Genomic DNA, 12,438 nt, shown 5'->3' with positions numbered 1-12,438 from the left:
GCTCCACGTGCCAATTGCTCTCCTTAGGAAGCGAGGTGTAACTCTTTCCCTTTGAAGGCAGTTACTGAACTGCAAGGGAGGCTGTGCGCCAGCAAAGAGACGAGATAAAGAAGCGCTTGGATTCCCAAAGTTTAAAGCTTGCTGCTGCCGCCATGAAACACGGTATTTGTACATTCAGAAGTTCCACAATCAGTATGTAAAGGGTGCTTAGGATTTCGGCCTAAGTTTTAATGCTTTGCATATGACTTATCCCCATTGCTCTAGCTCTCTGTCTTTCTGTCTTTAGGCTGAATGAAAGATTCAGAAATCAATTAAAAGCGGGGCAGTGGCGTAGCGTGGGGAGTGCAGGGGGGGCCGGCCGCAACATCTGGGGGTTACGGTTAGGGGGCGCAAATCCACGGGTTAGGGGGCGCAAATTACTTGCCTTGCCCCGGGTGCTGACAACCCACGCTATGCCACTGAAGCGGGGTATTAATAATAATAATAATAATAATTTGTTCCTGCCGCACCGGTGCTGTGCGTAAAAGCGAACCAAAAAAACCCAGAGTGCAGAAAGCATAAGAGCCAATCCTAGGGGCCAATCCCCCCAATAAAAAATTGAGGGTGCAGGGGCCTCTCCCCAAAGTTGATGGGCATTGCCATTCAAATAGTGTCATGTGATCGCTTACTTGGCGCCCCCCTCCCACATTTTATCCAACTTGGCGGAAAGACTCGGCTAACGCAGTTCTTTCACTTTGGGGTCAGAAAGGGGCCAGTCCTCTTTGGCCTTGTCCCTCCGGAGTCTCGGCGCGCAGTTCCCCCTTAGACGTGAGCTGGCAGTTACCCCGGAGTAAAAGAACTACAGGAGCAACCGTTGGCGTTTCCTTCCGGGGGCGCAAAAACCCCACGGCCTCTTTTCCCCGCAGGCGCAACTCCGCCTCCAGCCCGCCAAGGCCGCAGGGGAGGAGAAGGGAGGAGGCGGCGCTCGGCAGCCGCCGGGGTTGCAGAAGAGCTGCCTGGCTGCGCCGCGATGGAGGGCGAAAGCTGCGCGCTGCTGCTGTGGTCGACGGCAGTCGCCGGCCTCTTGCTCTTCTACCTGGGCTTCGTGCGGCGCGTCACCGGGGCTGCGCGCACCGCCTTCCCGCGGAGGGAGCCCGGCCGAGCCGCAGGAGGAGGCGGTAGGCCGCCGGTCGATGCGGTGAGTGCGGGGCGTCGGGGCGATCCGCTCTCCGCTGGCCCCGCGGCTGGAGAGCCTCGATCTCGGATGATCGCCCTGCCAGCCCAGGATACTTAAGTGCTCTGCGATAGGAACCTCAAATAATAATGATAATAAATAAGAAATTATTATTAAAAGAGAAGGTTTCATAGCTGTCAACTTTCAGATTTGAAAATAAGGGAACAGCAGCCTCGAAAATAAGGGATTAACAGCCTCACCTGTCCTGGGGAGCAGTGGCGTAGCGTGGGTTGTCAGCACCCAGGGCAAGGCAAGTAATTTGCGCCCCCTAACCCGTGGATTTGCGCCCCCTAACCCGTGGATTTGCGCCCCCTAACCCGTGGATTTGCGCCCCCCTAACCCTAACTCCCAGATGTTGCGCCCGGTGCGGCCGGCCCCTCCTGCACCCCCCACGCTACGCCACTGCTGGGGAGCCTCAAAATTAAGGGATCAGTAGCCTCACCTGTCCTGGGGACAGTCTGCAGGATATCTAACAATCCGGGATAGCAGCGGGAAACGGCGCTGGAGTAAGGGAATTTCCTGCAAAAAAAAAGGAAGGTTGACAGCTATGGAAGGTTTCCGCTGAATTTGGGGTTTCCTGTTACCAAAAACTGCACGGCTACCACAGAATAATGGGATAATACCACAGGACAAATGCAAGGTTGCGCACTTAGGCAGGAAGAACCAGATGCTTCAATATCAGATGCACGGGCGTAGCCAAGAGTGGCAGCTGAAATCGAGGAAATAAAATTTGCTTAAGTAAGGGAGGTTCTGCCCCCTTGGCATATCCTGTCTGCACCTTGTGATCATAACTGTCAGATTTGAAAATTAAGGGATCAGCAGCCTCGAAAATAAGGGATCAGCAGCCTCACCCGTCCCGGGGACAGTCTACGGGATATCTAAGAATCCAGGATAGCAGCGGGAAGCAGCGGGAAATGGCGCTGGAATAAGGGAATTTCCCGCAAAAAAGGGAAGGTCGACAGCTATGCTTGTGATAAGATTGGGGACACCTGGCTCACCAGCAGTATATGTGAAAAGGATCTTGGAGTCTCCTCCCCTTTCCCTGCCCAAACTCCGTGCTCTCTCTTCCACACCCTGGCACGAACTCCCTACTCTTTCCGTGGGGTGTGGTGTCCCCACATTTTGTGGGCGCCTGGTCCCTATATGGGACATATTATGAGTGCCTTGGCTCCCAGGGTCTTAGGGAGATGGCGCCTAGGTAGTGGACCACAAGCTTAACATGAGTCAACAGTGTGATGCAGCAGCAAATAAAGTTAATGCTATTCTTAGCTGTATCAACAGAAGTATAGGGTGCAGAACAGGGGAAGTAATTGTTGTTGTTTAGTCGTTTAGTTGTGTCCGACTCTTCGTGACCCCATGGACCAGAGAACGCCAGGCACCTCTGTCCTCCACTGACTCCCGCAGTTTGCTCAAACTCATGCTGGTAACCTCGAAAACTCTATCCAACCATCTCGTCCTCTGTCGTCCCCTTCTCCTTGTGCCCTCCATCTTTCCCAACATCAGGGTCTTCTCCAGGGAGTCTTCTCTTCTCATGAGGTGGCCAAAGTATTGGAGCCTCAGCTTCAGGATCTGTCCTTCCAGTGAGCACTCAGGGTTGATTTCCTTCAGTATGGAGAGGTTTGATCTTCTTGCAGTCCATGGGACTCTCAAGAGTCTCCTCCAGCACCATAATTCAAAAGCATCAATTCTTCGGCGATCAGCCTTCTTTATGGTCCAGCTCTCACTTCCATACATCACTACTGGGAAAACCATAGCTTTAACTATACGAACCTTTGTTGGCAAGGTTCGTATAGTCTACTTCTCAAGATGCTAGGGGAAGTAATAGTACCACTCATTTCTGCCCTGGCCAGACCACACCTGGAATACCAGTTCTGGGTGCCACAATTTAAGCAGGATATAGACAATCTGGAACGTGTGCAGAGGAGGGTGACCAAGATGATCAAGGGTTTGGAAATCAAGCCTTATGAGGAATGGTTGAAGGGGTGGGGTGTGTTTAGTCTGGAGAAGAGGAGACTGAGAGGAGATAGCCATCTTCAAATACCTAAAAGGGCGGTCACATGGAAGATGGAGCAAGCTAGTTTTCTCCTGCTCTGGAGGGTAGGACTCGAATCAATGGATTTGAGTTACAAGAAGATTCTGACAACACATCAGGAATAACTTTCTGACAGCAAGAGCTGTTCAACAGTGGAACAGACTCCCTCGGGAGGTTTGGTTTCTCCTTCCTTGCATGTTTTTAAGCTGAGGTTGAATGACCATCTGTCACGAACGCTTTAGTTGAGGTTCCTTCATTGCAGGGGGTTGAATTAGAGCATGGGTAGGCAAACTAAGGCCCGGGGGCTGGATCCGGCCCAATCGCCTTCTAAATCCGGCCCGCGGATGGTCCGAGAATCAGCGTGTTTTTACCTGAGTAGAATGTGTCCCTTTATTTAAAATGCATCTCTGGGTTATTTGTGGGGCATAGGAATTCATTCATTTCCCCCCCTTCAAAATATAGTCCGGTCCCCCACAAGGTCTGAGGGACAGCGGACCGGCCCCTTGCTGAAAAAGCAGTTGGATGGAGCATGGTGTTGATAATGCCACGGTTGCAGGTTTGATCCCCATATGGGACAGCGTTATATTCCCTTCCAATTCTACGCTTCTTTGTAGAATTGTAGAATTCTTTATTTGTGGGGACTGCCTGGTGTTTTTCCATGAGTAGAATGTCTGCTTTTATTTTAAATGCATCTCTGGGTTATTTGGGGGGCATAGGAATTCATTCATCCCCCCCCTTCAAAATATAGTCCGGCCCCCCACAAGGTCTGAGGGACAGTGGACCGGCCCACAGCTGAAAAATGTTGCTGACCCCTGGACTAGAGGATCCTTCCAACGCTCTCTAAATAGCCTGAGCTTGCTGATGGAGCCATGCTATTTTGGAGCCATGACAAACACCACTTTTGAGTAACATAATTCAGACTTCTCTGTTTATTCAGAGGAAGGGTAATGGACAAACGTTGCCTAAGCAAACTTCAAGTCAGACTTGATTTAACTGTTAATTAACCCTGGCGGCAGAGTGGTTTGACAGGTCGGAGCATTTTGTCGCAAGCTGACTGCCGTCTCCTGCCAGAGAACATTTCCTAAGAGTTAAAATGTCAGACATAGGTTAACACATCATTTTGATGTCCCAACGAAACAAAAAGTTCTTAAGAGGTTTACATCATACCAATTAAGAACTAAAAGCAGTCATTATTTTGGGCTTACTTATAAAGCCCGTGACCCACTTACACGGGCTTTGGGATCTACCTGCGGGTTGCGATCCCCAGGTTGAAAAGACTGCTGTATATGAAAGGATTCCTCAGAACTGTGTGTTCAGTTTCTGTACCATCATGCTGCTTTCTTTTGCCTCTGGAAAGAAGGTTTATCAGATTTTATACTTGATAAAAGGTAAAGGGACCCCTGACCATTAGGTCCAGTCGTGGCCGACTCTGGGGTTGCGGCACTCATCTCGCTTTATTGGCTGAGGGAGCCGGCGTACAGCTTCCGGGTCATGTGGCCAGCATGACTAAGCCGCTTCGGGCGAATCAGAGCAGCGCACAGAAACGCCGTTTACCTTCCCGCCAGAGTGGTACCTATTTATCTACTTGCACTTTGACGTGCTTTCGAACTGCTAGGTTGGCAGGAGCAGGGACCAAGCTCACCCTGTTGCAGGGATTCGAACCGCCAACCTTCTGATCGGCAAGTCCTAGGCTCTGTGGTTTAACTCACAGCGCCACCGGCGTTCCTATAGTGGGACAAAATAAATGCGCGTGACACTGTGGGAAGTGGCTTTTCTTTCAAGCTACTTTCTCTTCCCTTTAAAACTTATTCTGTCTCCAGCCAGAAAGAGCATATGATGACTGGTTTGGCTAATGTGTATAGCAAACACTTTGAATGTCGACACTTCAAGAGCTACTTTTTCTCTGTGCAAAGGTCATTTTTTAGCCTTCCTTGCCTTATCACTACTTGCTTCCCTTCAGAGCAGCAATTTAAATTGGTTTTTGAATTTGTCTGCTGTTTTGAATTGCTACCTTTGCCGGATACGTTTTGTATTTTTAATCTGGTTTTGTATTATGCTGATTTTTGTAAACAGAGATGGGGGTGGGGTATAAATGGATAATAAAATAACATTACCCCTTCCCTCGGCTTCTTACCTAAAACAGGAACCTATGACTGAGAGTATTAACTGTACTAACCTTATGCTAAATGTCATTCTCCGATATTAATTCTGTAATGGAATTAAAAATTTGGTACTAAAGAAAAATATTTGAACATGAGTGAACCCACACCTATAGATTTAGAAGCAAAATGGCGCCACCCCAAAATAAAGTCATTTTGGAGAGGGGAGGATTCCTAGTACAGTGGTACCTCAGTTGTCAAACGCTTTGGAAGCCGAACGTTTCGGTTTTTGAACACAGAAAACCCGGAAGTAAATGCTTCCGTTTTGTAACAATATTTGCTGACTGCCCACTGCACCTCAGTTGTTGAACGTTTCGGAAGTCAAACTGTCTTCCAGAACGGATTACGTTCGACAGCTGAGGTACCACTGTACATGGAAATATATTAGTTTGTATATTAAAATGTTGTTTAAATGTCCTGGTAAGGCCCCTTGAGCTTCTGGGACATACATAATGCTGAGCATGTCGGCTGGAGATGGAGCGATTGGCCTGCTTGAGCTCTAAATAGATTATTCCGAGGAGAGATAAAAGTAGATGCACATTGGGAGATGAAAAACCACCCCTACCCCCTGACACATGTCCCAAAGAGCACCCAAAGGCCCCTATGCCAGGCTGAATAGGAGCACTCCTGCTCAGGGGCTGGGCTGAGGAAATGTGGCGTCATTTTGTTGTGGGTGTTGTAGCAACGTTCCCATATAACCTCTGGTTCCGTACTACTACTGGGACTGTAGCCATACCACAGCCTAGGTCTATTAAAAAACAAAAACTCTGGGATGTAATCCATTGGAGCAGTCAAATACAACATTCCTTGTTTCCCTAGAGTGGACGCAGACAGGGGGGTGTTCCTCCAGCCAGAATAACTTCCTGTTACACCTGGTCTGGAGCATCCTCCCCCTGCATGTAACCAGGTAGGTGGGCGTGACCCCGGGAGACCCCACAAAAGGTGCAGTCACGTAGATATCCTTCTCTTTTTGCTCTCTTTTCCCTTCTGACTCTTTTTGATTCTCTTGGACTTCACTGCTGGCTCTCAGCACATGGGATGAATCCACACCTTTCTCTGTAACTATAAGCCAAAGCCTGCCTTCAGGGATCATACTGTGAACTGAATGTAAGGAAGCTTCTTGCTACTTTTGAAGAAAGACTGTTGTGTCTTTATTCTTTAGCGAGGGATCAAAAGGGGACTTACCAATAATAAATCCAATCTGGGCATGCCAGACTGGATTGCTTAACTAAAGAGATTCAAACAAATCTGCAAACTAGCTTCCTGGTGTATAAGGGAAATGTGCTCTGCTACGCGACTCACTAGCGCGAGGGAGGGAGGATAATATTTAATCAATATATCCTCTCCTACTATCCATAACATTCCCACAAAAACAACCCAGTATCATTCCAAATCAATATGCATGTCCATCTATCTCTTTTCCCCTTTCCCTAAGTTTTGCAGTCCGAACCTCTGTGCGGAAGAGGAATTTAACTGTGGGTCATACTGACGCAAGGTCAGTACAGTGTGTACTGTAATTGCCTCCAGGTCAGCAGCAGTGTGTCTTAGAGGACTGAAATGTTCTGCTGCTGGTTTTTGAATGCTGTTGGATTTAATGCTATGAGAGTTAGGGGGGGCTATCGGTGCAACCTTAACCCTAAACTCTTCTGTCTCCCCTTCCCCTCTTTTTCCTCACAGTGGAGTCCCAGGTTGTCTGGCTTCTCGCTGCGGCTTTGCGTACACCTGGCCAACACTGTGAGTATACAGCCGTTCCAATCTGATTAGTCTTTGCCCTTTTTAAAAGTATCTTGTGGATATCTAGAACTCCTATCCTTGTTCTCAGTGAAGCCAGACCCTCCCATGATGGAGCAGTGATAATGAAGGAACTTGAGCAGCCTAGAATGGCCCAACCATGCTTTGTATTTTGAGCACGGCTGCAGGAACTTGAGCTTCCTGGGTTTGGGCTCCGGTTGTTAAGCAATCATTGCACCTGCATTTCCAGCATTCGGGTTTTCCATGCCTTCACGTGGGTAGCCAGGACAGCAACATAATACCTCCGGCACAAGAGGGGGAGGTAGTAGCAGGCTGGGAAGAATGTGAAGATTTGCAGAAGGACAACAAAATCTCTAGCAGTTAAACCTTAAATGGGAGGGGAACCCACAAAAACCAGCCTGATAAGGACTCAGCAGCACGGAAACCTGAGTAGCAAAGTGGCGTGCGGGATGGGAAAACTGGGAGGCGACGCAGCATTTTGTTGTGGCTCCCCCTGTACAGTGAAAGTGAAAGGAGAACAGGAGTTGGCAGTCAAAGGGAGATGTGCTTTCAATTACTGCTTAGCAGTAGTTCCTTTGACTTTCATAAAAAAAAAACATACTACACTGAAACATTTCATGGTTTCAGGGCATGTGACTGACTTAGAGAGACCAAGCAATCTAGCTCAGCCTGGGTTTGATGTGCAGAACTGTAAGGACTGCATCTTCTTCTGCCAGTCTCAAGTTATTTACACTTAACTGCAAAAAATAAGGGAAGGAGTGGTCCTGCTTCTCTGCCTCTCCATCATTGCTCCTGCGATGAGACACACCTGGGCTCCTAGTCACATTCTTTTTTAATGGCTTTTCGACACTTCACAAACTGTTCCAGAAACAGTGGAAGGGGCCTTATCATTGAGGCAAGGTCTGACCAGTCAATATCGTGCAAATCTGGCTCCTCCTGAAAGAATGTGTTTCTGCTGAATATAATCCCGGAGAAGGGATGAGCCATATGCCCAAAATGTGTTGAATGTGCAGCAGGTTTGCCCCCTGAAATTATGTGTATATTTAAGCAGCTCAAGAGAATCGACAGCAAATCTACTAGAACTGCAATTATTTTATTTGTTTTTATACCCACTTATAGGCTTTCGGACAGCATTTTTTAGTTCCACTTCTAATGCGGTGAGTATTTTTTTATTTTAGAGTTCAAACTGGGGAGCAGATCTGTGTTGCTGGAAGAAGTGGGTTGCATTCAACATAGCGCCAAGGAGACTATTCTGTCAGCGCAAGGATTTCTCTTTGCGCAATGGAGTGCTCTCCCCTTCTTCTCCCTACGCACCCTAATACAGTCATACCTTGGGTTAAAGTTGCTTCAGGTTGAGCATTTTTGGGTTGCGCTTTGAGGTGACCCGGAAGTAATGGAATGTGTTACTTTCGGGTTTCTCCGCTCGCGCATGCGCAGACGCTCAAAATGACGTCACACGCATGCACAGAAGCGGTGAATCACAACACACGCAGATGCGCAGACGCAGGTTGTGTTCTCTTCAGGATGCGCACGGGGCTCTGGAACGGATCCCCGCTCGCATCCAGAGGTACCACTATATCTGCAAGGAAGGGGATCATCAACTCTCCAGAGCAGATTTGGGGACAGCACAGTGCACATGTCAGGGAAAGAGAGGGTAGAAATTTGTTGTTGCTTAGCCGTGTCTGACTCTTCATGACCCCATGGAGCAGAGCATGCCAGGCACTCCTGTCTTCCACTGCCTCCCGCAGTTGGGTCAAACTCATGCTGGTAGCTTCGAGAACACTGGCCAACCATCTCATCCTCTGTCGTCCCCTTCTCCTTGTGCCCTCCATCTTTCCCAACATCAGGGTCTTTTCCAGGGAGTCTTCTCGTCTCATGAGGTGGCCAAAGTACTGGAGCCTCAGCTTCAGGATCTGTCCTTCCAGTGAGTACTCAGGGCTGATTTCCTACAGAATGGATAGGTTTGATCTTCTTGCAGTCCATGGGACTCTCAAGTGTCTCCTCCAGCACCCGAATTCAAAAGCATCAATTCTTTGGCAATCAGCCTTCTTTATGGTCCAGCTCTCACTTCCATACATCACCACTGGGAAAACCATAGCAAGGTGATGTCTCTGCTTTTTAAGATGCTGTCTGGGTTTGTCATTGCTTTTCTCCCAAGAAGCAGGTGTCTTAATTTCATGACTGCTGTCACCATCTGCAGTGATCATGGAACCCAAGAAAGTAAAATCTCTCACTGCCTCCATTTCTTCCCCTTCTATTTGCCAGGAGGTGATGGGACCAGTGGCCATGATCTTAGTTTTTCTGATGTTGAGCTTCAGACCATATTTTGCGCTCTCCTCTTTCACCCTTATTAAAAGGTTCTTCAATTCCTCCTCGCTTAATGTAATTTGTTGTATTAGTCCTAATCCTTGCACTAGTGCAAATAATTCATAGAATGCTGTCCAGTGTCTACATTTTACAGATTTTCCATAGGCCATATATGGAGGAACTTGTGGATGGTTGTTGCTTTTCAGCATCTTCTGGGGCTCTGATTTGATTTGGCTCCTGCTTCCAGTTTTGCTGAACTCTGCAGTTATCTGGGTGCTGGTATTCCCTTCTCTGTTGAAGAGATGAGCCTGCGGGATCTCTTTCCTATTTTGACGCCTTGCTTGCCTTAATACACATTCTGTATCAAGCATGGTGCGCTTGGCAATGCCTGACACAAGCTACTGGCATCTTGAAGGGGCGGGTCTGAATAGAAGCAACACCGTATCCCAGCCAAGGCAAAGTGCAGAAGATGAGTGGCACCTTGGCATTTCGGGGGGGGGGGTAATACTAGCATTTTAAACAGATGGTCTAAAATTCTTAAGACGCCAACTCCTCTATCTTGCATGCATACTGAGGACAGCCAGCTTTTTGCAACGGCATCGTGATGCATTTATACACCACAAAGTTGCGTTTTGGGGTATATCTATGTGGTTGGTTTGGTTAAACAGTCCAGAATTCACAGAAAACTCCCATGTCCCACTGCAGGGAATACATCGGACAATTTTAGCTGTGCAGACATACAAAACTAACTGTGCGTCTTGTGTTTCCCAATTAACTTTTAATCATTTTGGCATTACAGTGGTACCTCAGGTTACATACGCTTCAGGTTACATACGCTTCAGGTTACAGACTCCGCTAACCCAGAAATATTACCTCAGGTTAAGTACTTTGCTTCAGGATGAGAACAGAAATTGTGCTCTGGCGGCGCGGCAGCAGCAGGAGGCCCCATTAGCTAAAGTGGTGCTTCAGGTTAAGAATAGTTTCAGGCTAAGTTCGGACCTCTGGAACAAATTAAGTACTTAACCCGAGGTACCACTGTAATGGTCCTCAATGGGGGCCACTTCAACAAGCTACTGGGTACAAGGGGTGAGATTCAACTAAGCTTTACTCATGACAGACCCATCAAAATTAACAGACCTAACTTAGCCATGTTCATTTATTTCACTTGGTCTGAATAGCAACTTCGGCTCGCTTCTCACATGTGATCACAACCTTATTTGGGTGGGTGGGGAGAAATAAATAAACGGAGAGTTTGGTAAACCAGCTGTTTCCTTCTCTCTGTTACTTGGCATTATAACAACAATCTGGCACAACGTTTGTGCCCATATGCTCTCCCCATCCTCTGGGTTCAAAGGAAAGATATATGAAACTTCCAACCACAGTTGCCTGGTTTACCCAAACATGGGAAACTGCTGTTTGTTTGAAACCATGATTGGAAGCGTCTCCTTTTGTGGATGAAGAACAGTGTCAGGGAAGAAGGCATTGTGCCTCATGATGGTTTCTATGCTTCAGAGGATACTCTGAAGGTAGCCTAGATGTTGGAGGTGTGGGAAAGTGATTTAACTTGTGACTTACAATCTGTGGATGCAATGAGACAGCCTTCCGAGTCTTGGTACCCTCCTGATTTTTCTTTTTTCAAATTAAAAGAAAAAGCTGTTTCTTGACAGTCATGGAACTACTGGTGTAAAAATTGGTCTTCTCTGCTAAAATCTGTTTGCCAAGATGGTTTTTATTGGCAGGATCTGCAAGACCTTCTTTGTAGCATCTTGTTGAAGGAAAACTATGGGCGACAGAGAGAAGGAGTGCAATTCTGAATTAAAATGTTGCCACGCTCCCTTCCTGTTTCAAGCCCCCATTTCACACACTTATTTGCAGGGTCAACAACTTTACCGCCCTGCGCTTCCTTGATCTTGCCGAAGACCCTACGTTTGTGCCGGTAGTCTCTGAGGAAGAGAAAAACAACCAACCAGAGTCTGAAAATGTATTGGAAATTCTCCCCAAACTGATGGAAGTAAGGTAAGTACAGAAATGGAAAAGGGACGGGAGAACTGGGGCGCTGGGAACGGTTGGAAATGAGCTACGTTTGGACACTAGATAAAAGGGTAAAGGTAAAGGGACACCTGACCATTAGGTCCAGTCGTGACCGACTCTGGGGTTGCGGCGCTCATCTTGCTTTATTGGTCGAGGGAGCCGGTGTACAGCTTCCGGGTCATGTGGCCAGCATGACTAAGCCGCTTCTGGCGAACCAGAGCAGTGCATGGAAATGCCGTTTACCTTCCTGCTGGAGTGGTACCTATTTATCTACTTGCACTTTGATGTGCTTTCGAACTGCTAGGTTGACAGGAGCAGGGACCAAGAAACAGGAGCTCACCCCGTCATGGAGATTCGAACCACCAACTTTCTGATCAGCATGGACACTAGATAGCTCAGGGGAAATCATTTGCTGGGAAAGTGGAAGAGGCATTTAGTATACTGCCCTCAAAAGTCCCCCGCCTGCGTTTCCATGCTGGTGATGGAAGGAACAAGCTGCTGAAGAACTCTTCCACACGACCAACACGGAACTGAAGGCTATTACAACATTTTAGCCGGCCAACAAAAATATTTGCTTCTACAAAGCGGATATGGAACGTTGATCCACCACTTATGAGATATGCTCGGAGTCGAGTGTGGATTTCATGCTCTTTATTCAGCTCGTAGTAGTGAGGATTTGGAAGTTCCCCCGAAATGTCTGCTTTATATACATTATTTACACAATGGGCCCCACCTGATTGGCTAATTCTGGGATTCTCCGGTAGGCCAATCAGGTTGCGGATTCACTCCCACCTGGAGTTAGATGGGGTGGCTCCTGCGGACCAATCAGACTGCTGCATTCTGGATCCTATTGTTCTAGGACCAATCAGACTGCTGCATTCTGGATCCTATTGTTCTAGGGCCAATCAGACTTCTGCATTCTGGATCCTATTGTTCTAGGGCCA

The 12,438-nt window shown here is 47.7% G+C and overlaps 1 protein-coding gene across 2 annotated transcripts in view; it reads left to right on the top strand.

The window, feature by feature from the left end:
- The first annotated feature begins 691 nt into the window (after positions 1-691).
- The window catches only part of LOC309359896 (uncharacterized protein), a 33,816-nt gene continuing 22,069 nt past the window's right edge, over positions 692-12,438 (top strand). The window contains exons 1-4 of one of the 2 annotated variants that reach the window (XM_081894239.1): positions 692-1,177; positions 7,082-7,138; positions 8,276-8,313; positions 11,339-11,479. In XM_081894239.1, coding sequence (XP_081750365.1) covers positions 1,010-1,177; positions 7,082-7,138; positions 8,276-8,313; positions 11,339-11,479 — 404 coding nt within the window. In that variant the 5' untranslated portion in view covers positions 692-1,009. The remainder of the gene's footprint in view (positions 1,178-7,081; positions 7,139-8,275; positions 8,314-11,338; positions 11,480-12,438) is intronic. The other variant, XM_081894240.1, reaches the window with a different exon arrangement.

Source organism: Podarcis melisellensis (assembly GCF_964234715.1).
Source record: "Podarcis melisellensis genome assembly, chromosome: 17".
NCBI classification, from domain to species: Eukaryota; Metazoa; Chordata; class Lepidosauria; order Squamata; family Lacertidae; genus Podarcis; species Podarcis melisellensis.
This window is presented reverse-complemented; position numbering and strand designations above follow the sequence as displayed.